Below are 24,511 nucleotides of genomic sequence, written 5' to 3'. Positions count from 1 at the left end.
TTTATTTAAAAAAAAAATATGAGTACAACATACAACATTGTTTGACTCTGTTTACATTCATGTCATTTAGTCACTACATTCAGCATTATCTATTCTATACATTGGGACAAGATGTTGCATATAGAGTACCATTACAACTCATAATCTCCTGCGATGATACAAACTTCAAGTGTTGACAGGTTTCTACCCCAGTCTTGACACTTCAATTCCCGTGGCAGAGGTGTCTTAGACTGCACTCCTTCCCCACAAAGTGGTGTCTGCAGCAAGCTTCAATGTGTCCTTCAACATGTACTACTGCAGTCTGGTATGTGTCAGTTGACAACATTCCCATACCAACATTTCATTGTACTGGAAGATCAACAAGACTCAGGCAAACAAAAGAGAATCTATCGTTAGAATGTTGATTTTCCAGCAGTCCTAGATGTTTGGCTTCATGTGCACAGTGTAAACAGTTTGTCTTCATGTGCATCCGTGGGAACAGCCCATAGAACATGGAGATGTCTGTTATGCAGATGCTTGGAATGAACTGTTCCAAGGACCAAGGACTCATTCATCCTTCCCCAGATCCTGACTACAGATTCTGCAATAGTTTCCTCCTCATCACAGCCATCTAAAAGACAGCAGCATGATTTGGGACTCCACAAAATGCCCTTTGAACATTAAATTATGAACACCTTTCTTTCTAGTGCCCCCATCCACCTTCTCTATCCATTCATCTTCCACCCCTCCCAACCCAGGCATGTAATTTTGCCCCCCACACACCCAACCCCATCCCACTCGCCCCATTTCCTTCTACCCTCTACATTTCACTCCCCACCTTCCTTTCTTATCAGGTTCCATCATCAACACCAGTTTATGTTAAATGCTGCTCAGCTGCATCCCCCTATCACTTTCCAACTCCTGCCATGAAGCTACTTCTCACCTTTTTTTACCAGCTATCACCCCTCCACCATTCGTCTTCTTCTTGCGTATGGTGTGCACAGCCTAAAGTTGTAGGTCAACTTGTTCTATTTGATCTTTTGTTTGTGCACGTCGGATGGATTGCATTAGTCAAAACAGGGTGGACCACGTGAAGATTGCAATCTCCCACCCCTCCACCATTCTGAAGTATGGTCTCACACCAAACCATTGTTTGCCCTCTTCCTTCTACAGATCCTGCTTGATCGTCAAGTTTTTCCAGCAGTCTATTTTTTGATTAAGATGTCAATGTCAGCAGTTTCTTAATTTTCCATTAAATCCTGCTACCCGGCTTGGCCTGCATGTTATGGCACTATGGTTACCTCTGGATTTACCCAAATAAGCATTCTGCACTGCATATTCGGGAGTAAATGGGACAAAGCATGCAAATATACAAGAAGATAGACACAAAAAGCTGAATTAACCCTGGGTCATGCAGCATCTCTGGCCAAAAGGCAGAGGTGACCTTTTTGGGTTGAGACCCTTCTTCAGTCTGAGAGTCTGGGAAATGGGAAACGAGAGATATAGAAGGTACATCTGACAAATGAATGAAAGATATGCAAAAAACAATGATCAATGAAAGGTGGAGCCCACAATGGTCCATTCATGGCTACGGGGTTGGTGATAACAAGTTATACAGATAGTGAAACTCAACAGGACAGTAAAACCAGTATGACAACTAGGATGGTAGAGGGACAGAGAGAGGGGATGCAAGGGTTACTTCAAATTTAATGAAATCAATATTCATACCGCTGTGTTAAAAGCTGCCCAAGTGAAATATGAGGTGCTGTTCCTCCAATTTGCATTTGGCCTCACTCTGACAATGGAGGCCCAGGACAGAAAGGTCAGTATGGGATCCCCACAACCAACAATGGACCATTGTGGGCTCCACTTTTCCTTGATCGTTGTTTTTTTGCATATTTTTCATTCATTTGTCCCATGTCTATATCTCTCGGTTCCTTCTCTCCTGACTCTCAGGCGCTTTGTTGTCGCCTTCTCCTAGCCGACAGATTTACTCTACATTTTCCTTGACCTAAATCCCCTTTGATGCCTCGTTTTCACACCTCATCCATCCTTATCTTCTGTGTCTCCCTCTCCCCTGACTCTCGGTCTGAAGAAGGGTCTCGACCCGAAACGTCACCCATTCCTTCCATCCATAGAAACATAGAAATTAGGTGCAGGAGTAGGCCATTCGGCCCTTCGAGCCTGCACCGCCATTCAATATGATCATGGCTGATCATCCAACTCAGTATCCCGTACCTGCCTTCTCTCCATACCCCCTGATCCCCTTAGCCACAAGGGCCACATCTAACTCCCTCTTAAATATAGCCATGAACTGGCCTCAACTACCCTCTGTGGCAGAGAGTTCCAGAGATTCACCACTCTCTGCGTGAAAAATGTTCTTCTCATCTCGGTTTTAAAGGATTTCCCCTTTATCCTTAAAGCTGTGACCCCTTGTCCTGGACTTCCCTAACATCGGGAACAATCTTCCTGCATCTAGCCTGTCCAACCCCTTAAGAATTTTGTAAGTTTCTATAAGATCCCCTCTCAATCTCCTAAATTCTAGAGAGTATAAACCAAGTCTATCCAGTCTTTCTTCATAAGACAGCACTGACATCCCAGGAATCAGTCTGGTGAACCGTCTCTGCACTCCCTCTAAGGCAATCCAGAGATGCTACCTGTCCCGCTGAGTAACTCCAGCTTTTTGTCTATCATCGGTTTCGAGCAGCAGTTCCTTGCTCCACGCCTACACTGACATAGACACAGTGCGTGTTGGAGGGGGGAGAGAGCGCGCGGGCCCGGGCCCGGCGTTGCTATGCTGCTGCCCTTTCACCCGGACATGCTGGCTGGCTGACGTGGGCCAGTGGCAGGCGCGCACGTCAGAGGCAGCGTCGGCAGCATAGCCATGGCGGACAGCGGCCTGGGCGAGTGGTACCGCGGCATCCCGCCCGTCACCCGCTACTGGTTCACGGGCTGCGTTGTGCTGCCCGTGTTGGAGCGGCTCAACGTGGTGAGCGGCAGGTCGCTGGTCCTGTGGGCCGATCCCTTCTTCAACAACTTCCAGGTACGGCCCGCGAAGTTCCAGCGACCCAACCCGGCTCCCCTGTCCCACCCTGCATTCCTTATTCCCCCCACCTTGAGCGGCGGGGTGGGGGTGCCTGGCATTGAGGAGGCAGGGGGGTGCCTGGCATTGAGGAGGCAGGGGGGTGCCTGGCATTGGGAGGCAGGGGAGTGCCTGGCATTGGTGTGGCAGGGGGGTGCCTGGCATTGGCGAGGCAAGGGGGTGCCTGTCATTGAGGAGGCAGGGGAGTGCCTGGCATTGGTGGAGGCAGGGGGGTGTCTGGCATTGAGGAGGCAGGGGGGTGCCTGGCATTGAGGAGGCAGGGGGGGTGCCTGGCATTGGTGTGGCAGGGGGGTGCCTGGCATTGAGGAGGAGGCAGGGGGGTGCCTGGCATTGAGGAGGCAGGGGGGTGCCTGGCATTGAGGAGGCAGGGGGGGGTGCCTGGCATTGAGGAGGGGGGGGGTGGGGGGGGGGATGGCTGGCATGAGGAGGCGGGGGAGTGCCTGGCATTGAGGGAGGCGGGGGGGGTGCCTGGCATTGAGGAGGCAGGGGGGGTGCTGGCATTGAGGAGGCAGGGGGTGCCTGGCATTGAGGAGGCAGGGGGGGTGCCTGGCATTGGCGAGGCAGGGGGGGTGCCTGGCATTGAGGAGGCAGGGGGGTGCCTGGCATTGGCGAGGCAGGGGGGTGCCTGGCATTGGCGAGGCAGGGGGGGTGCCTGGCATTGAGGAGGCAGGGGGGGTGCCTGGCATTGAGGAGGCAGGGGGGTGCTTGGCATTGAGGAGGCAGGGGGGTGCCTGGCATTGAGGAGGCGGGGGGGGGGGGGGTGCCTGGCATGGCATTGAGAGGCAGGGGGGGTGCCTGGCATTGAGGAGGCAGGGGGGGTGCCGGGCATTGAGGAGGCGGGGGGGGTGCCTGGCATGGCATTGAGGAGGCGGGGGGGTGCCTGGCATTGAGGAGGCAGGGGGGTGCCGGGCATTGAGGAGGCAGGGGGATGCCTGGCATTGGTGTGGCAGGGGGGTGCCTGGCATTGGCGAGGCAGGGGGGTGCCTGGCATTGAGGAGGCAGGGGGATGCCTGCCTGGCATTGAGGAGGCAGAGGGGTGCCTGGCATTGAGGAGGCAGGGGGATGCCTGGCATTGGCGAGGCAGGGGGGTGCCTGGCATTGAGGAGGCAGGGGGGTGCCTGGCATTGAGGAGGCAGGGGGGTGCCTGGCATTGGCGAGGCAGGGGGGTGCCTGGCATTGAGGAGGCAGGGGGGTGCCTGGCATTGAGGAGGCAGGGGGATGCCTGCCTGGCATTGAGGAGGCAGAGGGGTGCCTGGCATTGAGGAGGCAGGGGGATGCCTGGCATTGGCGAGGCAGGGGGATGCCTGGCATTGAGGAGGCAGGGGGGTGCCTGGCATTGAGGAGGCAGGGGGGTGCCTGGCATTGAGGAGGCGGGGGGGGGGGGGGGGGATGCCTGGCATTGGCGGGGCGGGGGGGGGGGGGATGCCTGGCATTGAGGGGGCAGGGGGGTGCCTGGCATTGAGGAGGCAGGGGGATGCCTGGCATTGAGGAGGCAGGGGGGTGCCTGGCATTGGGGAGGCAGGGGGTGCCTGGCATTGAGGAGGCAGGGGGGTGCCTGGCATTGGGGAGGCAGGGGGATGCCTGGCATTGAGGAGGCAGGGGGGGTGCCTGGCATTGAGGAGGCAGGGGGATGCCTGGCATTGAGGAGGCAGGGGGGTGCCTGGCATTGAGGAGGCAGGGGGGCCTGGCATTGGCATTGGGTGAGGCATGGAGGAGGGGGGGGTGCCTGGCATTGAGGAGGCAGGGGGGTGCCTGGCATTGAGGAGGCAGGGGGATGCTTGGCATTGGCGAGGCAGGGGGATGCTTGGCATTGGCGAGGCAGGGGGGTGCCTGGCATTGGCGAGGCAGGGGGTGCCTGGCATTGGCGAGGCAGGGGAGTGCCTGGCATTGGCGAGGCAGGGCCTGTGCCTGGCATTGGCGAGGCAGGCCTGTGCCTGGCATTGAGGAGGCAGGGGGTGACTGGCATTGGCGAGGCAGGCCTGTGCCTGGCATTGAGGAGGCAGGGGGTGACTGGCATTGGCGAGGCAGGCCTGTGCCTGGCATTGAGGAGGCAGGGGGATGACTGGCATTGGCGAGGCAGTGGAGTGCCTGGCATTGGCGAGGCAGGCCTGTGCCTGGCATTGAGGAGGCAGGGGGATGCCTGGCATTGAGGAGGCAGGGCAGTGTGCACCTGAGCGTCCCAGGATGACATCCTGGTTATATGGGAACTTTGGTCTCTGTCACAGGTAGGGCAAGGTGGTTGGGGTGAGTATGTAGTTTATTAAGTGGTTAACATTTTTTTGATGTCGGCGGCAGATTTGTTGGAGTGGTGCCACTGTAGCTGGCACTAGGAGTTGGTATATTCCTTTCAAAAACATTTCTCTCCCTCAAAGCTTGTTAATAAAATTTGCATCTTCAAAGTCAGTTTTACTTTATGTGTAGGAATGAACTGCAGATACTGGTTTAAATCGAAGGTAGACATAAAATGCTGGAGTAACTCAACGGGACAGGCAGCATCTATAGAGAGAAGGAATGGGTGATGCCACTGTCCTTCTCTCCAGAGATGCTGCTTGTCCTGCTGAGTTGCTCCAGCATTTTGTGACTACCTTCAGTTTTACTTTAAATCTGCTTCCTAATGACGTTGAATTTTATGTTAGCATAAAATCCAGAATAGTAGACCAGCTGGTAATAAGTAGTTTATGTAAAGAGAAATCACAATTTAAATACAATAATGTTTTGAATTTCACAATTCAGCCCATTTAAACAATATTAAATGCATTAGCACATTACACTTTGAGAGTATATTTCATTCGTGTCTACCTAAATATTCACATGATTCAGCAGTTGTTGCAGTTTGTATAACAGGATATGATGATGGTGAATGACTGACTGATTATGACATGCCTTTAGATCTGCATCATCATATGTGCTACCTTTTCACAAACTAAATCTTGTGACAATTTTGTGACATGACTTTTAAATTGGGGATGGGTGCTTCCATTATGATTTTCAAAGGTTTTATTTTGGCATGTAAATATTATGTTCTTTGATCTGATTTGCATTTTAATTAAGCTGGAAACAAGACTGTAGATGCTATTATATCCACTGAGTCCCTCTTGCAGTTTTTTTTCAACATCTCAATTAACATTGATTTTAAGCTTTTTGAAACATTAAAAATTCTAGTACAGCAGATTAGATTGTTTATTTATTTCATAACTACATTATTTCCATGACTCCATGTGTCAGCCTGGAATGAGTGCTGGTCGTGTTCAACTTTTGTGATCGGTCCCACTGATACTTATTTTTGTATATGGATTACTGAAGCTCTGTGCCTAATCTTTTTCCCAACTCCATCAGTTTATAGTCGAACTGCTTTGTTTACTTCTGCCCTCCGATGACTTGCCGAATGTGACACAAATTGGGAATCTGTCCAATATGACCTCTAACCAATAACAGCAATAACTGAAGAGCATTGAGCGCACAGTAGATTATGATAACAAGAGTCTGCTTTAGTTCCCATAATTTGTTTTGTATTGATTTTTGCTGGGGTTACCTAAGAGAGGACATGAAGTATTACTTTCTGCCTATAGAAAGATTTGCATTGAATTGGCAACTTTGCAGCATGGAACAATGCAGCATGGAAATAAGCCCTGTGGGCCGTGATATCTGCACAGAACGTGATGGCAAATTAAACTAATATTTTCCGCTGGCATTTAATCAACATGGTCCTGATCATAATTTGATCAAGCTGTTCCTGAACGTCCAGGTTCAGGAACAGCTTCTTCCCTACAGCCATCAGGCTGTTAAACATGACAACAAAAAAACTCTGAACTGCAACAGACTATTATTATTATTGCACTATATTTGTTATTTATTGACTATGTGTGCATGTGTATACACACACTGATTTTTTTCTTCTTCTCCCGTTATGTAATATGTTTACATATTCTTTTGTGCTGCAGCAAGTAAGAATTTAATTGTCCTATCTGGGATATATGACAATAAAACATTCTTGGCAAATTAATCTAATCTCTTCCATCGGCATTTGATCAATATGGTTCCATTCCCTGCGTAGGTGGTATATAAAAGTCTCTTGAATGCCACTATTATATCTGCTTCCATCACCGTTTCGGTGACCTCTTGAGGGGGGAGGAAATTTCCCTGCACATCTCCTTTAAACTTTCAGGCCATATATCTCCTTTAAACTTTCAGACCGCACCTCCAGACTCAGGAACAGCTTCATCCCCAGAGCTATAGCTGCTCTGAACCGGCCATGCTGAGTGCCCCAACACCATGAACTGTCTCCCTTGGATGGTCATGTCGCACATCGACCCGGCACAGACCTATTTGCACTTTATACTGTTTTACTGTTCTTTTTTTATAAATCATGTTTCTCTGGGTATCTAAATTTTAGTTGTTTAAGTTATCACATCGGATGGAAGTTGCATACCAAATCTCGTTGCACCAATGTGCAATGACAATAAAAGTTATTATTATAATATTATTATATTATATGAGTACAATAAAGCCATATGCAAGTACAGATTGTAAGTGCAAAGAGAAAAATAAAGTGCAGAATATAGTTTTACAGCATTGTAAATATTGTAGTATTACAGATACAGAGAAAATGTCTACTGTCCGCAATAAAGATAGGTTGGATGATCATGACTACCCCGTAATTATAGGAGGACCATTTATTAGTCTGATAACAAGCGACATAGCTGTTCCTGAGTCTGGTGGTATGTGCATTACAAGCTTTTGTATCATTTTTTAGTGTAGCTTATTATTGTCATGTGTACTAAGGTTCAATGAAAAGATTTTGTTTGCATGCTATCCAGTCAAAGAAAAGACTATATATGAATACAATCAAGCCGTTCACAGTACACGGATATAGGGTACAACCTTTAGTGCAAGATTTAACACTGAAGTCCCGAATAATAATAATAATTTAAAAAGTCTCCATTGAGGTAAATGGGATGTCAGGACCACACTCTTAGATGATGAGAGGACTGTTCAGTTGCCTGATATCAGCTAGGAAGAAACTGTTCCTGAATTTGGAGGTATGCGTTTTCAAACTTCTGTACTACTTCCCAGATGGGAGAGGGGAGAAAGAGGGAGTGACCTGGTCCTTGATTATTCTGGCTGCCTTGCTGAGGCAGTGTGAAGTAAAGATGGAGTCAGGAGAAGGGAGGCTAGTTTGTGTGATGATCTGGACTATGTCCACAACTCTGCAATTTCTTGTGGCCTTGGGTAGAGCTTTTGCAAAACCAGACTGTGATACAGCATTGGAGGATTCTTTCTATGGTGCATCTGTAGACGTTGGTGAGGGTTTTTGGGCACATGCCAACTTCCTAAGCTTTCTAAGGAATTATTGGTGTTCATCTACTATTGTGGCCATAGCGTTGATGTGGCTAGTCCAGGACAAATTACTAGTAATATTTATTTCTAGGAACTTGAAGCTTTCGACTATCTTTGCTTCGGTGCCCTCAATGTAGACTGGGATGTGTGTACTGCTTAATTTCCTGAAGTCAATTGCAATCTCCTTTGCCTTACTGACATTGATGGGGAGGTTGCTGACTTAGCTCCAGCATACATGGTTCTCAATCTCCTTTCTGTATTTCGATTCATCACTATTCAACATCCAGCCCACTGATGAGGTCTGAAAGCACACATCACTAGAATCAGCAAACCTGCTTTTTCCCCTCTATTATTTGGCTTTTGAATGATCCTTCTATAAGCTATGGTACTGTCCGATTCACATCCACTTCATTGCAGACATTGGACTTTGTTTCTGGAACTGGTGCTCTATAATGTTGAGACCTATATTCTGCCCTCTCTACCTATTGTACTTGGGGTTGATTTGATTGTTTTTATGTATAGCATTAACTGATTTGATTGGATAGCATGCAAAACAAAGCTTTTCATTGTACCTAGGCACTCGTGACAATAATAAACCTAAAAGGTAACTCTAAAAATAGGTAGGTTTGGTCTACTGAAAAGCCATTGACTTTGAATGTTATTCTCCCCCCCTTAGAATCCCAACATCCTCCATGATTATTGCTTATTTGTGATCAACAAGAAATCAGGGACAACTACAGAGTTGACGTGGAAAAGCTTTTCCCACTGAGAGTAGGGAAGATTCAAACAAGGGGACATGACATGAGAATTAAGGGACTGAAGTTTAGGGGTAACATGAGGGGGAACTTCTTTACTCAGAGAGTGGTAGCTGTGTGGAATGAGCTTCCAGTGAAGGTGGTGGAGGCAGGTTCGTTTTTATCAGTTATTTAGAAAAATAAATTGGATATCTTTATATGGATGGGAAGGGAATGGAGGATCACCCTGCATGGTCTGAGCGCAGGTATATGGGACTAGGGGAGATTATGTGTTCGGCACGGACTAGAAGGGTCGAGATGGCCTGTTTCCGTGCTGTAATTGTTATATGGTTATATGGTTATGGTTAACTCCAGAATGCCTACAGTACACTAAAACATTATCTTTTACGGGCTAAATCTAATTTGCCTTGGATAGAAACTTTAAATTAGCACTAAAGAGACATCTCTGTAGTCGAACAGCATATTTGCATAAGATTTGCTGATGGGTACCATACTTCCTGTTCTATTTTTTCCCCTCCCTTGACATTTGGAATGTTAGTGTTCTTGCAAGTTATTTAGATAGGTTTAAGATTATTTCTCCATTGATCTTTTTGTCATCTGTCCACTCCCCCAACCTGTACAAATCACCCTGCATTCTCATAGCATCCTCCTCACAGTTCACACTGCCACCCAGTTTTGTGTCATCTGCAGATTTGCTAATGTTACTTTGAATCCCTTCATCCAAATCAGTGACATATATTGTAAATAGCTGTGGTCTTAGCACCGAGTCTTGCGGTACCCCACTAGTCACTGCCTGCCATTCTGAAATGTACCAGTTAATCCCTACTCTGTTTCCTGTCTGCCAACCACTTCTCTATCCATGCCAGCACTCTACCCCCAATACCATGTGCCCTGATTTTGCCCACTAATCTCCTATGTGGGACCTTATCAATTGCTTTCTGAAAGTCCACATACACTACATCCACTGGCTCTCCCTTGTCCATTTTCCTCGTTACATCTTCAAAAAATTCCAGAAGATTAGTCGAGCATGATTTCCCCTTTGTAAATCCATGCTGACGCGGACCGATCCTGTTACTTCTCAAAAGGATAAAAGAGCACATGAGTTGGCATGGACACAGTGGGCCATACAACATGTTTCAAAGCTGTATAACACTTGAATTTGAGGATTTCAATCAAAATATCACTGTGCTCCAAATGCGTGTGGCTGTGTTGAAGATATGCTCTTGAGCAGGCTGTGGCATTGATTTGAGTATATGTTGCAATGTATTATTCAGTCACATGGCAAAGCCATGAACATCAAATTTGGAAGCAAACTATTCTGGTTGTACGTCAGGTCACAACATTTGCAGTTATTTTAATTGCATTCCAGATGATTGATTTTTCTGATAAAGTCAAAAAGTGGTTGCAAAATCAGGTAGTTGGTGCTAGACGCGTTAGTTTTGTTACAAAGTTAACCCTCACTATAACAGACTATGGTGGGTGGTGAGGAGGCATGTCTGTTATTGCTGATTGTCCACTATAACTGAATAAGGAGGTTAATATGTACAGTTCTTTCTATTGGAAAAACAGCCAATAAACAGACCCCACAATAGAAACATAGAAAATAGGTGCAGGAGGAGGCCATTCACCCCTTCGAGCCAGCACCACCATTCATTGTGATCATGGCTGATAATCCCCTATCAATAACCCGTGCCTGCCTTCTCCCCATATCCCTTGACTCCACTAACCGCTAGAGCTCTATCTAACTCTCTCTTAAATCCATCCAGTGACTTGGCCTCCACTGCCCTCTGTGGCAGGGAATTCCATAAATTCACAACTCTCTGGGTGAAAACGTTTTTTCTCACCTCAGTCTTAAAGACCTCCCCTTTATTCTAAGACTATGGCCCCTGGTTCTGGACTCACCCAACATTGGGAACATTTTACTTGCATCTAGCTTGCTTGTCCAGTCCTTTTATAATTTTATATGTTTCTATAAGATGCCCCCTCATCCTTCTAAACTCCAGTGCATGCAAGCCTAGTCTTTTCAATCTTTCCTCGTGAACCTACGCTGCACTGTTTCAATCACAAGGATGTCCTTCCTCAAATTAGGTGACCAAAACTGTACACAATACTCCAGATGTGGTCTCACCAGAGCCCTATACAACTGCAGAAGAACCTCTTTACTCCTGAAATCCTCTTCTTATGAAGGCCAACATTCCATTAGCTTTCTTCACTGCCTGCTGTACCTGCACGCCAACCTTCAGTGACCGGTGTACAAGGACGCCCAGGTCTCGCTGTACCTCCCCCTTACCTAACCTAACCCCATTGGGATATTCTGCCCCCTTGTTTTTGCTGCCAAAGTGGATAACCTCACATTTATCTATATTATACTGCATCTGCCATGCATCTGCCCACTCACTCAACCAGTCCAGGTCACCCTGCAACCTCCTAACACCCTCTTCACAGTTCACACTGCCACCCAGCTTTGTGTCATCCGCAAACTTGCTAGTGTTGCTCCTAATTCCCTCTTCCAAATCATTAATATATATGGTAAACAATTGCGGCCCCAACACCGAGCCTTGCGGCACTCGTTCACTCCTACTCTTATAAACAGGAAAGGACACAAAAATATACAATACTTCGGTGCGGCACATTGCTGCCACAGTAGAGTTGCTACCTTTTTGCACCAGAGAACTGGGTTCGATCCTGACCTCGAGTGTTGTCTGTACAAAGTTTGTATGTTCTTCCTGTGACCACGTGGGCTTCCTCCGGGTGCTCTGGTTTCCTCCCATATTACAAAGACGTGCATGTTTGTAGTTTAATTGGCTTCTGTGAATTGTCCCTAGATAGAACTATTGGACGGGTGATTGCTGTGCAGTGTGGATACTGGGCCGGTTTTCGTGCTATATCTCTAAACTAAACTAAAATGGTTCACAAAATGCTATTCAAATATGTAATTCTCTATAGTATTCAAGATGTTTCTATTAGTAGTAAGGACAGTAAAAGAAACAGAGCAACATCAATATATAGTTCATCTATACATCATCAACATCAGTATCAGTCTGAAGAAGGGTCTGGACACAAAACGTCACCTATTCCTTCTCTCCAGAGATGCTGCCTGCCCCGCTGAGTTACTCCAGCATTTTGTGTCAAGTCAAGGGACTTTATTCTACACCTTCAATGTAGAGTTTCTCTAAAACTAAACTAAGATTCGCTCCAATCAACGGCAACCATCTGTTATAAAGAGTTCCGTATTACCAAGGATTTACTGTCCTGTGCAAAGTTTGTTTTCTTGTATGAATGGCATTGTTGCATGAAGCTAATGGGCAACTAACCTTGTTTCCTGTATACAGATATGGAGACCTGTGACTGCATCCATGTTTTACCCAATGGGATTCCATTACTTGATTCAGCTGTACTTCCTATATTCATATTCCTCTAGCTTGGAAAGAGGTAAGTTTTCATCCAGTGTTTAAACTGTGTTTCCTGTGAGCACTCAGAAGCACTTACTTAAATTCTGTTAGGTAAAGAGAACATAATTTTACTCTAACTGAGAAATCTTTGAAATCATTTCTAAAAGCAAATATTTCCTGTTTAATCTTCCATTTCTGTATTTTGCTTAATCTTCCATTGTCTCAAAGCAATATTTCCATTCTTCCAATATTTCCAAGCTTCAGGAACCGATTTCCATTCTTGCAATTAAGCTTTTTTGTTTACAGAAGAATGAGTAATGTTACCTACCATATTTTTTCCAATTCTGCCGAACTGCAGCTGTACAAATCCCAGTAAATCTGTTCCTGCAGCTTGTTCACAGACTCTTCAGTTATGACGTGAATTGGGATTTCTTGTTTGCTTAAGATTCAATTCAGTGACCTGTTTTGCTTTTCTATCAACATATGGAATAATGATCCAATATGGAAAAATCTAACCTTGCTGGTTTGGTAGAAGGGATTTTAATTTTGGAATTGTTAATTTTATAAAGAGAAGCTCAAAGTTGCTAGTAAGTGAAATTACTGGGCTGAAAGTGTTTTGTCCTTCTGATGCTTTGGTCAAAAAATCTATGTCTAAGTTTTGATTTTGTGAAATCAGCTAGCTTTGGAATGAATAATGGCCTAACAAATGAGGAATTGCAAATGAAACATCGGTACCCCCCGTGTGGCCTTCTTTACACCAGAGAGGATAAGTACAGACTCGACGACCATTTCGCTAAATACTTGTGCTTAGTCAGCCACGGCCTGCTTAATCTCCTGGTAGCCAAACATTTTGACTCCCATTCCCATACCCACCTTTCTGTCCTGGGCTGCCTCCATTGCCGGAGGCCACACGCAAACTGTAGGAACAGCACCTTGTATTCCTCTTGGGTTGCTGACAAAGGTATGAACACTGAATTCTCCAATTTTATGTAACTGACCAACAACCATGTCAGCCTCCTCCCTTCCTCATGCCCCACCTGGATGCACACCCAATTCTCCCGCTATTCTACCACTCCCTTGCCCTTTCCCACTATCCCATCACTTCCTTTCCCTTTCTCCACCCCCCACACCCTCCCTCCCATCCCCTTGCATGTATATTCTGGCTTTGCATTTTGTGCCTTATTCTAGCTTCGCATTTCTTTCCTTATTTCAAAGCTTTTGTATTCTTTTCATCTCTGGCCTTTGTCTCCCCATCTGCCAATCAAGCCCCTTTCACCTGTATCCAGCTAACACTTGCCTGTCTTTTCCCTTTCCTCACCTCTCTTCCCGCTTTTACTGTCCTACCACAATCAGTCTAAGGGATTCTGAGTCCGAGTTGGGCATTTATTTTCTTATGATGCGCCTGCACATTAGAGGAAGATAGTAATTAGGAATCCAGATATTATCCATCCTTCAAGTTCCTTGCCAGTGTCATTTGAGATGTGCTACGCTGTCCCAAATTTGACACATGCTGGGAATTAAGCTGTGGCATTATTAATCCGGCATCAGACAGATGAATTATCTTGTTGAGCCATTGGAATACTGCATGCAGGAATCTGTGAAGATCACTTCCAGGTACTATCTGCAGGTAAGTTTGCCTGACGGAATCATTACACTCACTCTTTAAACCCTCATTTTATAATTTTATCTCAATTCTATCAGAGGAAAATTAAACCACTTTTCCAGAGGTTATTGGTATACACTGGTCTCTGCTGTATACAATTATGCTGCTTTTGAATGAGAGAAACTAATCCACAATTTTATTTTTAAATGTGTAGGGTTCTTTGATGGGAGAACAGCCGACTATGTATTTATGTTGTTTTTCAACTGGATTTGCACAGTTGTATCCTTTTCAAAGTAACATTAAAGGTTGTTTGCATTTGTATAGTATCATTAATGACCTTGCGATAGTCAAGTTTTTACAAGCCAATGTGGTGTATCGTTACTGTAGGTATAGAAGTATGGTCCATTTGTTCCAATAAAAAGCAGTGTGATAATGGCCAGTTATTCTGTTCTTCTATGTTGTTTTGATCGAGATCTAAATTATAAGCAGGGCACCAAAAAGAGTTCCTCTACTTTTCGTCAAAATATTATCATGGAAGCTCTTCTGTAGATGAGACTTCAGATTTGCAAAACAAAGGCATTACATTAGAGTGTTATCTTAGACTTGATTTCATGAGTTTGGGATAAGGCTCTAATTCGGCGGTCGGCAACCTTTTTCTGCATGTCTGTGAGCGGATGGCAGGCCACATGTATCACATGTACACATGTATCCCACCCTCATCCCACCCCAGATGGCAGGCATCAAATCACGTGTTCACAGAAGGTAGACATAAATGCTGGAGAAACTCAGCAGGTGAGGCAGCCTCATGCAATCCTTTCATGCCTCACCCGCTGAGTTTCTCCAGCATTTTTGTCTACCTTCGATTTTTCCAGCATCTGCAGTTCTTTCTTAAACGTGGTCACAGAAGGTGCGCGGCCGTGCCGGTGGTTTTGCGCAGGATGTGGTACAGCCAGAGCTCGGCCGCTGCTCGGGGTTCTGCTGCTCGGGGCGCCCAGCGGGCCGGATGATCACAGGGGGAAAAAATCCGCCTGCGGGCCGAATGATTTTGGGTTACGGGCCGCATTCGGCCCGGGGGCCGTAGGTTGCCGACCCCTGCTCTAATTCATAACCATCTAACCCGTGGGATATCATCGTCATGGCACACAGTAATAGTAATGCAGACAGACTAGAGTGAATTTTGGGCATGTTAAATTGAGGAACTGCATTGTTCCTGGCCTGATGTGAAAGTAATCCCTATGCAAATGATCTTCTTCTGTTGGGTAATGTATACTTAACAACATGTACTAACAATGTAATGGAAATTAACATGCGATTATTTTCCTGAGCAATACTGTAACAGATTGTTGCATTACTCATTGGAATGCCCGTAAGTATTTTTGAAGGGGGCCAGTGTGCTTCAGAAAAATCAACTCTGTCGTAATGATAATGAACATTTTGACTGTTTTATTTTGTTCAAGACCATGATTAATTTTGTGTTATTAAGCCTGTGATGGGAGAAAGGAATGATGCAAGGGTGGGAATGTGGAGAAGCAGGTCATTCCCACCATTGTACCTAAAGCCAGCCAGAGTTGATCATTGTGCAAAATGCAGTTGTTCTTCTGTGAGAAAGAGGTTCAATTTTAGATTGCCTGCTAAATGATGTCTGACTGTTGTTTTGGGCTTTTGTCTCTCAATGTCACCATTAGTAGTAAAGCCTTTGATGATCTTTCCAGTCTTCCTGATTTAATCCATGGTGTACTGGATTGAAAGACAGTAATCAGCCTGTGATAGACAAGGCTGTGTTCGCCACTTTTTACAGCTTGAGGGGGTCTAGAGCAGAACAGTTGCAAGTATTCCGTCAGAATACTTTTTATAGAAGTTCAAGAGAATCAATCCTCATGGGCAAGCTGAATCTTCACAGATGTCTGAGAAAGACAATATGCAGATGTATCACCACATTAGTGTGAAGGGACCAGGTTAGATCACTGCTGATTGGGATGTCTAGGATCTGAAACTGTCAACCATCTCTGCAGCAGCTCCGTTCTCCACCTGTTTCCGGAACCTCGTCTCATCATTGTAGATTCAGTTGGCATTTGCGTGTCACTACAGTCATGCATGTACGGGACGTAGAGCAAGGGACTGAGTACACAGCATCAGTATTGCGGGTCTAGGTGGAGGAAATAATATGACCAATTTTAACTGACCTAGTCTGTTGATGAGGAAGTTCAGAAGCCAGTTGCAGATGGAGGCTACAAGGCCAAGTTCCAGGAGTTCAGATGAGCTTATTCAAAATTATGATGTTGGAGTCTGTGCTGTGTTCGATGCATTACTGATCGAGAGACGAATGTAGTGCTAGAGAGATGGTGTCCTCTGTAGACTTTTTATGTACACAAATTGCAAGGGTCCAGGTTGTCTTGAAGATTGGTGCAGATGCGGGTCATTACCAGTCTTTCAGAGCACATCGTTATGATTGATGTCGGAGCAACTTGGCGGTAGCCATTGAGTCAGATCACTATTTTTCTAGGGAACTGGAATGATGGATATTTCCTTGAAGCAGATCTTCTTCTTGCGTATGGCGTGCACTAGGACAACTTGTTCTATTTGATTGTGCATGCCGGGATGATTGCATTCGTCCAAGCAGGGCGGACCACGTGAAGATTGCAATCTTCCACTCCCTTGAAGAGGGGGACGATAGACTGTTGAACTGACAAGGTGAAGATGTGGGTGAAAATTGGCCCGTTCAATGCTACATGATTTCAGAACCCATCCTCTCACTTGAAGCTTCAGTGGCCTCTATAGTGAAAGGGCTTTTTTCACAATGGGGAGAGGGTGCAACCCCCCCCCCCCCCCCCCCCCAATGTAATAAACTTTGTATCTATTTATTTTTTTGTTTCCTTTGCATAATGTCTAATGGCAAGTTTCAGTTTCACAAATATTCGGCTCATCTTTCGACTGGGATTGTGAATCATTAGTAAAGAAGTAGTAATATCCTCTGAACTCCACTTTTTGAAGCTTGTTCTAAATTATTTCATGCAATCATTCTGAAAGCAGATCTTTAGCTCAGCTATGTAATGTTGCAAATATAGCACAAAATGCTGAACGCAGGTAAGTTATATCAATGCAGTCCTAGCTGTGGTAATGTAGAGCATGATTCAAGGGAGATGGTCGACAGACACTGTTTAGTTTCCTTTATTGCTGACACATAACTACAAATGTTTTAATGTATCTATAATCCTTCCCTCTTGGCAGATATTGTTTATCCCACTGATTCTGACAATGGTTTATGTATGGGCACAACTCAACAAAGACCAGACTGTGACATTTTGGTTTGGAATGACATTTAAGGTAGGAAAATCTAGCTGTTTTGTTGATCTGGATGTTGAAATAAAAATAGATGTTCTATCTTTCCAATTGCTCTTGAAAAATACAATATTAAACCTATTGATGCAGACCAAAGATGCTCCCAGATCTGAACTCTCATCTATGCATTAGATCTGATCTCTCATCTATGCTAATTCAATCAGGATGGTAGCAGGGTATTATAGTTGGTCTTTTAACTAATTTATGGCCTTGGTCAACTCAAAGGCCTTGAATTACTTGTATTGACAGTTATTATGTATGCAGATGTACAGAGCAATATCTCACAAACAGCAATGAGTGAAATGATTGCTTAATCAGCACCTCTGGCAGTACAACATTCCTCACTGGTATGTTGAGCCTTGAGCTGGATTGAGTGTCTGTGTCTTGTGGTGGAATTCCAGTTCCTGGCCCACAAAAGAAGGGTCGCGACCTGAAATGCCACCAACCCTTTCTCTCCAGAAATGCAGCCTGACGGTGAGTTACTCCAGCACTTTGTGTCTATCATTGCCATTTCCTTGGTGATTTTTTCCCCCCTCATGTAGACCAAAATTAAAATTTATTCTGCATTCTCCCAGAGATTTTGTACAGTCATAGCCCTTGACGTGAGTATTTAGCAGAGGATGGAGTTGTACCTTCTGCACTGTATTTTGGGTGATTACCTAATGTACAATCTTTTCCACAAGTGTCCTGGGCCACCCAGTATCCATCGTTCAACAATTTAATAATTGGATGTAAAATTAAAATAAATCACCTGCTAGGTCATGTATATTTTTAATTTTCTTTTGCACAGGCTTGTTATCTACCTTGGGCTCTGCTAATATTCAATTATATACTGAGAAATGCGTAAGTATGCAGATCATATACACTTGCTCTTACACGCCCATTGTGAATTTGAATATTGAACAAATTATTCTAGCTTATGGGAAGCATAACAGGATAAAAGATTTAATGAACTGGGTTATTGAAAAGGGGTTAATAGCATTCCATGTTATATGCCTAGCAGACCAAACTATACTAAAGACGAGATAGAAAAAAGGTGCCAAAATTGGATGGCTAAGTTACGGTTCTGAGACATAAAGAAAGTAGTTACCTAAAGTTGGAGAATTCCATAGTCTAGAAAGTTGCAATGTATCCAGATGAAAGATGTGGTGTGGTTCCTTGAGATTGTGTCAGGCTTCATGACAGTATATGAGGCTGCAAATGAAGATTATAGTGAATAGGGAATTAATGTGCGGGCCAGTAAAAACTTGGGTGATTCATGTGGACTGAATCCAAGTGATCGATGATCACGTGGTATGTTTGGTTTCTCCTTTTGTGCCCTGATGGCAAAAGCACAAGTACTCTCTGCACTCCGGGCACTCTCTGCACACCGAATCATTGAAATCCATTCAAGACTCACTTTAAGGAAGAAAGCGGACTGGGGAGGCCAATAATGCTTTGGACTGTAAGCCCTCAATTGCTGCTAACTCTTGTATACAAACAGAAAAAGCTAGAAGGTCAGTCAGCAACCGTGGAAATAAAGACAATGTTAGACGTCAGGCCTGGGAATTTCTCCATTTCTATTGCGAGTTGAAATTACTTGTGCGTCCATATTGGAGAAGATCAGGACACTTTTCCAAGATTCCAGTTTGGGCACTTTTAAAATTGGCCAATTACTTGATGAGGTTTTGTCCTCTCCTGCTCATTCAAAAATACATACTGTCACAATGAACCCTGAAGTCTTCCTAAAGTCTTTCTTTAATAATATCTTCCTAATAACTTATTATGCAAACCAAAAAGCTTAATATGCTGATAACTTTCCGCCCGAGTCATTTTGGCTTGTGGAATTATAATCATACAATGGGATGGTCATGGAAACTGGACATTTGGTCCACACTGACTTGTGGGCGGCCATCCTTATCAACCATGCTGCCTAGCACTTGGTCTACAGATTTATTTGCTGTGGCAATGCACAGGCTCATTTAGACACTGAAATTATGTCAGTGGCCCAGCTTCAACCTCTCAGACAGTGCATTCCAGGTAGTTGCCATCGTCTTGACCAACATCTCACTCATGCCTTCTTTAAATCTCTTTCCTTCTTAAAACTAATTATTTTTCCTCCTCGCACTAAGTCAGAGTTTATCTAACTTGAAATGGGGAAAAGCTTCCCACAGTCTGCCCCATCTATTATCTAATTTAACTTTATAGACCTTAATTATGTTCCCATCTAATCTCCTCTGCTCCAAGGATAAGAGACCTAGCTCCTCCAGTCTCTGCTCGTAACTGAAATGCATTGTCCCAGATAACATCCTGGTGAATCTCCACTTCTCCTTCCTATAGCATAGTAACCAGGGACTTGGCATTTTCAAATGATCATTAATCTTCTCCCTCAACATTTATTTCCAATATCTTCCCTACCACTGTTGTTAGGCTCATAGGTCCATAGTTACCAGGCTTTTTCCTGCTGCCTTCCTTGGAAAAAGGGGCTACGTTCACATCTGGAATCTCCGTTGAGTCCAGCAAAGATTTAGAAATCTCGACCTGAGCTGCAGCCATATCTTCGTTTGATTCTCGTAGCAGCTGGGAATAAATCCCATTCAGTTTAGGGTTTTATCCACCCATAAACCTTTCAAACCATTAAATACCTCTTTATTTATGAAGACCCACACTAGACGTAAACCTACCCCTTCACTGAATTCTCCTTCTGTAAAGTCTGCTTCCATTGTGAATGTATTAATTTAGGAGCTCATCTGTACCATCTGGCTGCAAACACAGAATGCCCACGTTGTCCCTAATAATTTTTCATGACTCCTCAACCATCCTAATTTCTTATGTGCCATCTGACACTTTTTATACTCTTGACAGGCAGGCTTCTGATATGCTTTTTCCTCACATAACATGCACTTCTCTTGTTCTGCCTTCATCACGACTGAAAACTTGCTCTTTCCCCAGTTCTGGACAGGGTCACAGACCCATAAGGTTGACAGATACTTTAACCTGTGTTTTTCTGGCATCTTTCCTTTTTGTTCCAAAAAGGTGATACTTGAGTTGATAATATTTGATTTTTATTTTCTCCCTGTAAAAATATTTATTTGGTTGAGAGAGCAGCTGGGTGTCATGGTGTCATGAACTGGAAGGGCACACCTCCCAAAATACAGAAGATTTTACTCTGTCTGGTCTTTACTCCCGTGGCGCATACCTTCGTCAAGAAAACCTGGAAGGTTCAACCCAGGTGCCAAGTTCATACATTTCAGCAGTGGAAGTCAATTAGGTGCAAGGAGTGGACTGAGGATTGTTTTTTTTCTCTCTCCTTTGCCTCCCGTAATGGTTTCTCCCACAGATCAATAATCTCAGGGCTTGTAATTCAATAGAAATGGGGATAAATCTCTTTATTGCAGCATGATATTATGCATTGGTGTTCATTACCTTTCCCCTTTACAATATTAAATGTCAGAGACTCTATAGCAAAGCGAGGAAACCCAATGAATCTCCAGAATTAAAGCTTGTGGACACTAGATGCAATACAGATATTTATTTCAGCATACACAGGTTCTTAGCTGTAGCATTTAATTTTAATCTTAATCTTGAGATCCGTTGTAAAGCATGTGTTAAGGAAATACCATCGAGTTATCTTTGTTAACCAGAATAATTTAAACCTGCTTTTCAATTTAAATGATCCGTGTAATTTCAACAGGATAATGGATGAGCTGGTTGGTATCTTTGTCGGTCATATGTACTACGTTCTTATGTTTAAATACCCTCAAGACTATGGAGGAAGGACATTTCTCAGTACACCACAATTTCTGTGAGTAATTCCAATTGGTACACTTTTAAATTTAGCTGCATTAATACTATAAGGTATTAGAACATTATCTTCCTTTTCCATCTCCCCACTCCAGGATGCGATGGCTTCCACCCAGGAGAGGTGGTGTGTCTGGGTTTGGAGTTCGGCCAGCGAGCAGAAGACCGCAAGTTGAAGAACAGGGAGGTCGATGGGGGAGAGGGTATTTCTGGGGGCAAGGTCAAAGGCTGGGTGACAACTGAATTTTTTATTTAACCCACGGCTCAACAGCTGAATTTGAATCATATTCTGTACAATATGTGTTGCCTGACAGTATCTTGTGTTCTGAAGTTAAAACTGAACGAATAATAATGACAAGAATACCCATAGGAGCATGGCTTTTTGACTAAAGAAATGTTAATGATATGGAACAGTATCAAATGTATATGCCAACAGGTTGTAGATGCCATGAAGCTGATTGAATGGGGTTCTAACTTTCAAGAATTTTATAGTGAATCAAAGTTCCTAACTTAAAAGTTGGCCAGTCCATACATTGAATATTTTTTCATTAGTACATGTAACCCACACTTGTCCTCCATAACAAAGGATATCTTCCTTCCAACCCTTCCTTGGGGGAATGCTGCAAATTGGCAGGATATATAGGATCCCAAAAATTCTTGTATTCTTCTGCTACCATCCACTTAACTGTATTGGACCAGATCACCCTGCAATAAGGTGCCAGGGATACGGAAGAGCATGAATTAGTACCAGCATTTTGCCCCATGTGCAACTGAAGAGCAAGTTACTTTCTTGTAAAATTCTGATTAAATAGTTTAAAGAGTTGGTGGTTCTATTTGTGTTTCTGTTCAACACAGCTGGAAGATTAAGTCTGCCAGTTGTTAGTGAATATTATTTCTGTTATTTTGCTCATTTCTTCAATGCAGATGTCAGCAGTTTTTGCGTATTGAAACATATTATGAAAACAATGGTGTTTACAAGGCAGAAAACTGCCCTGCTCAAACTGTTCTTGTTTCACCCCATTCTTCTTTTTATTAAGATGCTGATTGGTACCAGTTGAGGAGAGTTGCCGAGTTAGGTTGTCCAACCTCAGCCCTGTACTTGATACTGCTGGTAGTGTGTTTATCTTAGGGTGCATATCACAAATCAATGGCATGGTGTTGACACCATATTTGTTATTTGCCAACATGCTTTGCATTGGGGTTGATTTTGAGGTAGAAGATGAAAGTTTGAAATACACTTAAAATATTTACAAATATATTTGCAACTCCTCTTGCAATAGGGTGACAAAATCAAACATCACGAACTTTGCTTAATGTGTGTATCCTCAATCCAACAAAGATCAAAGACATATGCTTTTCTATATTGACTTCCTTGTAAAAGACTGATGGTAATATTTAATATCCTCAAACTTCATGCTCCTATTAAGTAATCTAAAATATGTTAAAGGTCTTGTGTATCCATGCAGAGCTTTTCCAATATAAATTGAACTATCCTTTAAAATTGAATGGTGTTGCACCATAATTATGCAACTGGCAGTGAAACCACTGCACTGCCTCTCACTGGCAGAAAAGTATAATTACAGAGCAAAACTTTACCAAGACCTTTAAAAGGTGGAAAAAGTCAACGTTTGCTGGAATGGAACTGTAAGAGGCTAAAAACTTGAATCTTCATTTACTGCTTTATTTGAGAACCTTCATGATTCAACATACACCATGTCACAAGCTTTTTAATGTAGTCTTGCAATCAAATTTAACACCACCCCTTTTTTAACTCAAAATAACAAAATTGTAGATTCACTAAGGGCTTCTGCTCCTCAATCCCCATTTAAACCAACACTTGTGGATGGAAAACTTTCTGCCCTTGATATGTGAAATTATTTAAATATTGTCATGCAAAGATCCTGGGTAGGTGTGTGTTGGTACTGATCAGTTATACAACATGGAAACAGGCCCTTAGTGCTTAACTCGTCCATATTGATTAAGTTTCCTACCCAAATTAGTCCCAGTTGCCTGGCTGGCAAATATCTCTCGAAACCTTGCATTTTCACAGTGAATCATTCTGCAGATGGACTGTTGGTTAGCTTAAACCCAATTTTAAGTCTCATTAATATTAATATATGGCCCAGTGTAAGTCTAGGCTTGTTAGACCAATTACCCTTTTTATACAAACTGTAAAATAAAATTAAAGGTCTAACAAATCTGACTACAGCCACTGAGTGTTTCCTTTTTTTCTAACCTGTCTCCAGAGAGACATGCACAGCTATTTAACTAGGCACTTTGACTCAGCTACAAACCTACACATTTTACATTATTGATGAATTTGTAAAGCCCAAAATAATTTTATTAAATGATTGATTTAAATACATTTTTTTAATCATCTGCTTGGTTTATAAAGTATGCTCCCTGAAAATTGTTTAACCTTTCTAAATCTAAAGTTGAGGCAAATATTTTGTTTTTCTATTACTTGTGATATTGATTCAATATGATGAATTAGGTTTTGTGCTAGTCTGTTCCGTTGAGAAAGGTTGAATGTAAACATGAATTTAAAAAAAAAATTTGGTGACTCTCAGAGTGTACAATTGGTATATATTGATCCCTTGAGTTCTTTTGTAGAAAATATTTCTGCTTTTGTAATTAAAGTACAAACTGATAATTCTACACTGTATAGAAATTTTATTTATCTTTTTCATGAGTCTAGAAAATAATTATCCTCCATTTTGGTGCTATGACATATTGGGAACTTACTAAATCCAAGACATTAAGGTGTGCGCCAGTGAATGAGAGGGAGAGATATGCCAAAATTCAGTATTTTTTATTCTTACCTCAAATTAATTTGTGCATGTTAGGTGTATTGCCTTCAGACAGAGAGACATTACAAAAATACCAATAGACCATTCAATCCAACATCTGACCACTTATCCTCTTATTGAAACACCACCAAAATATCCTTCCATTTTCTTTCATTTAAACTGTTTACAGTGCATGGAAAATAGTTGGATTAAGGAATAGGAAATAACACTCTTAACTCTGTGTCATGTTCTAGTACTTTCCCCATATCCCTCAATTTCCTTCATAGCCAAAAGGAATGATCTCTTGAATACATTCAAACTGTGACTGATGCTCTAGTCTCTCTAATTCCTCATCAGTCTGAGGAAACAAAGTCTTCAAGTAAACTACAAGCAAGCTATTCTGCTGTGCTTTGGCGATGCTAGGAACAGCAGCT

General features: G+C 43.4%; 1 protein-coding gene across 1 annotated transcript; it reads left to right on the top strand.

Moving 5' to 3' along the window:
* The first annotated feature begins 2,808 nt into the window (after positions 1-2,808).
* Positions 2,809-22,109, top strand: derl1 (derlin 1). The gene is made up of 8 exons (XM_055634725.1): positions 2,809-3,022; positions 12,507-12,606; positions 14,384-14,448; positions 15,509-15,535; positions 17,398-17,493; positions 18,299-18,351; positions 21,182-21,292; positions 21,387-22,109. The coding sequence occupies exons 1-8, from the start codon at positions 2,864-2,866 to the stop codon at positions 21,529-21,531; spliced, it is 756 nt and encodes a 251-aa protein (XP_055490700.1). The 5' UTR covers positions 2,809-2,863; the 3' UTR covers positions 21,532-22,109.
* The last annotated feature ends 2,402 nt before the right edge of the window (positions 22,110-24,511 follow it).

Source organism: Leucoraja erinacea, chromosome 4 (genome assembly GCF_028641065.1).
Source record: "Leucoraja erinacea ecotype New England chromosome 4, Leri_hhj_1, whole genome shotgun sequence".
NCBI classification, from domain to species: Eukaryota; Metazoa; Chordata; class Chondrichthyes; order Rajiformes; family Rajidae; genus Leucoraja; species Leucoraja erinaceus.
Note: the sequence above shows the minus strand (reverse complement) of the source record. Positions and strands in the feature narration are given on the sequence as shown.

Excerpts from the sequence above, each read along its gene's own strand:
- derl1 (XM_055634725.1), top strand. The coding sequence starts at position 2,864 with ATGGCGGACAGCGGCCTGGGCGAGTGGTACCGCGGCATCCCGCCCGTC. Across the intron at positions 3,023-12,506 it reads CCTTCTTCAACAACTTCCAG|ATATGGAGACCTGTGACTGC; the intron begins GTACGGCCCGCG and ends TCCTGTATACAG. Across the intron at positions 15,536-17,397 it reads CATTACTCATTGGAATGCCC|ATATTGTTTATCCCACTGAT; the intron begins GTAAGTATTTTT and ends CCCTCTTGGCAG.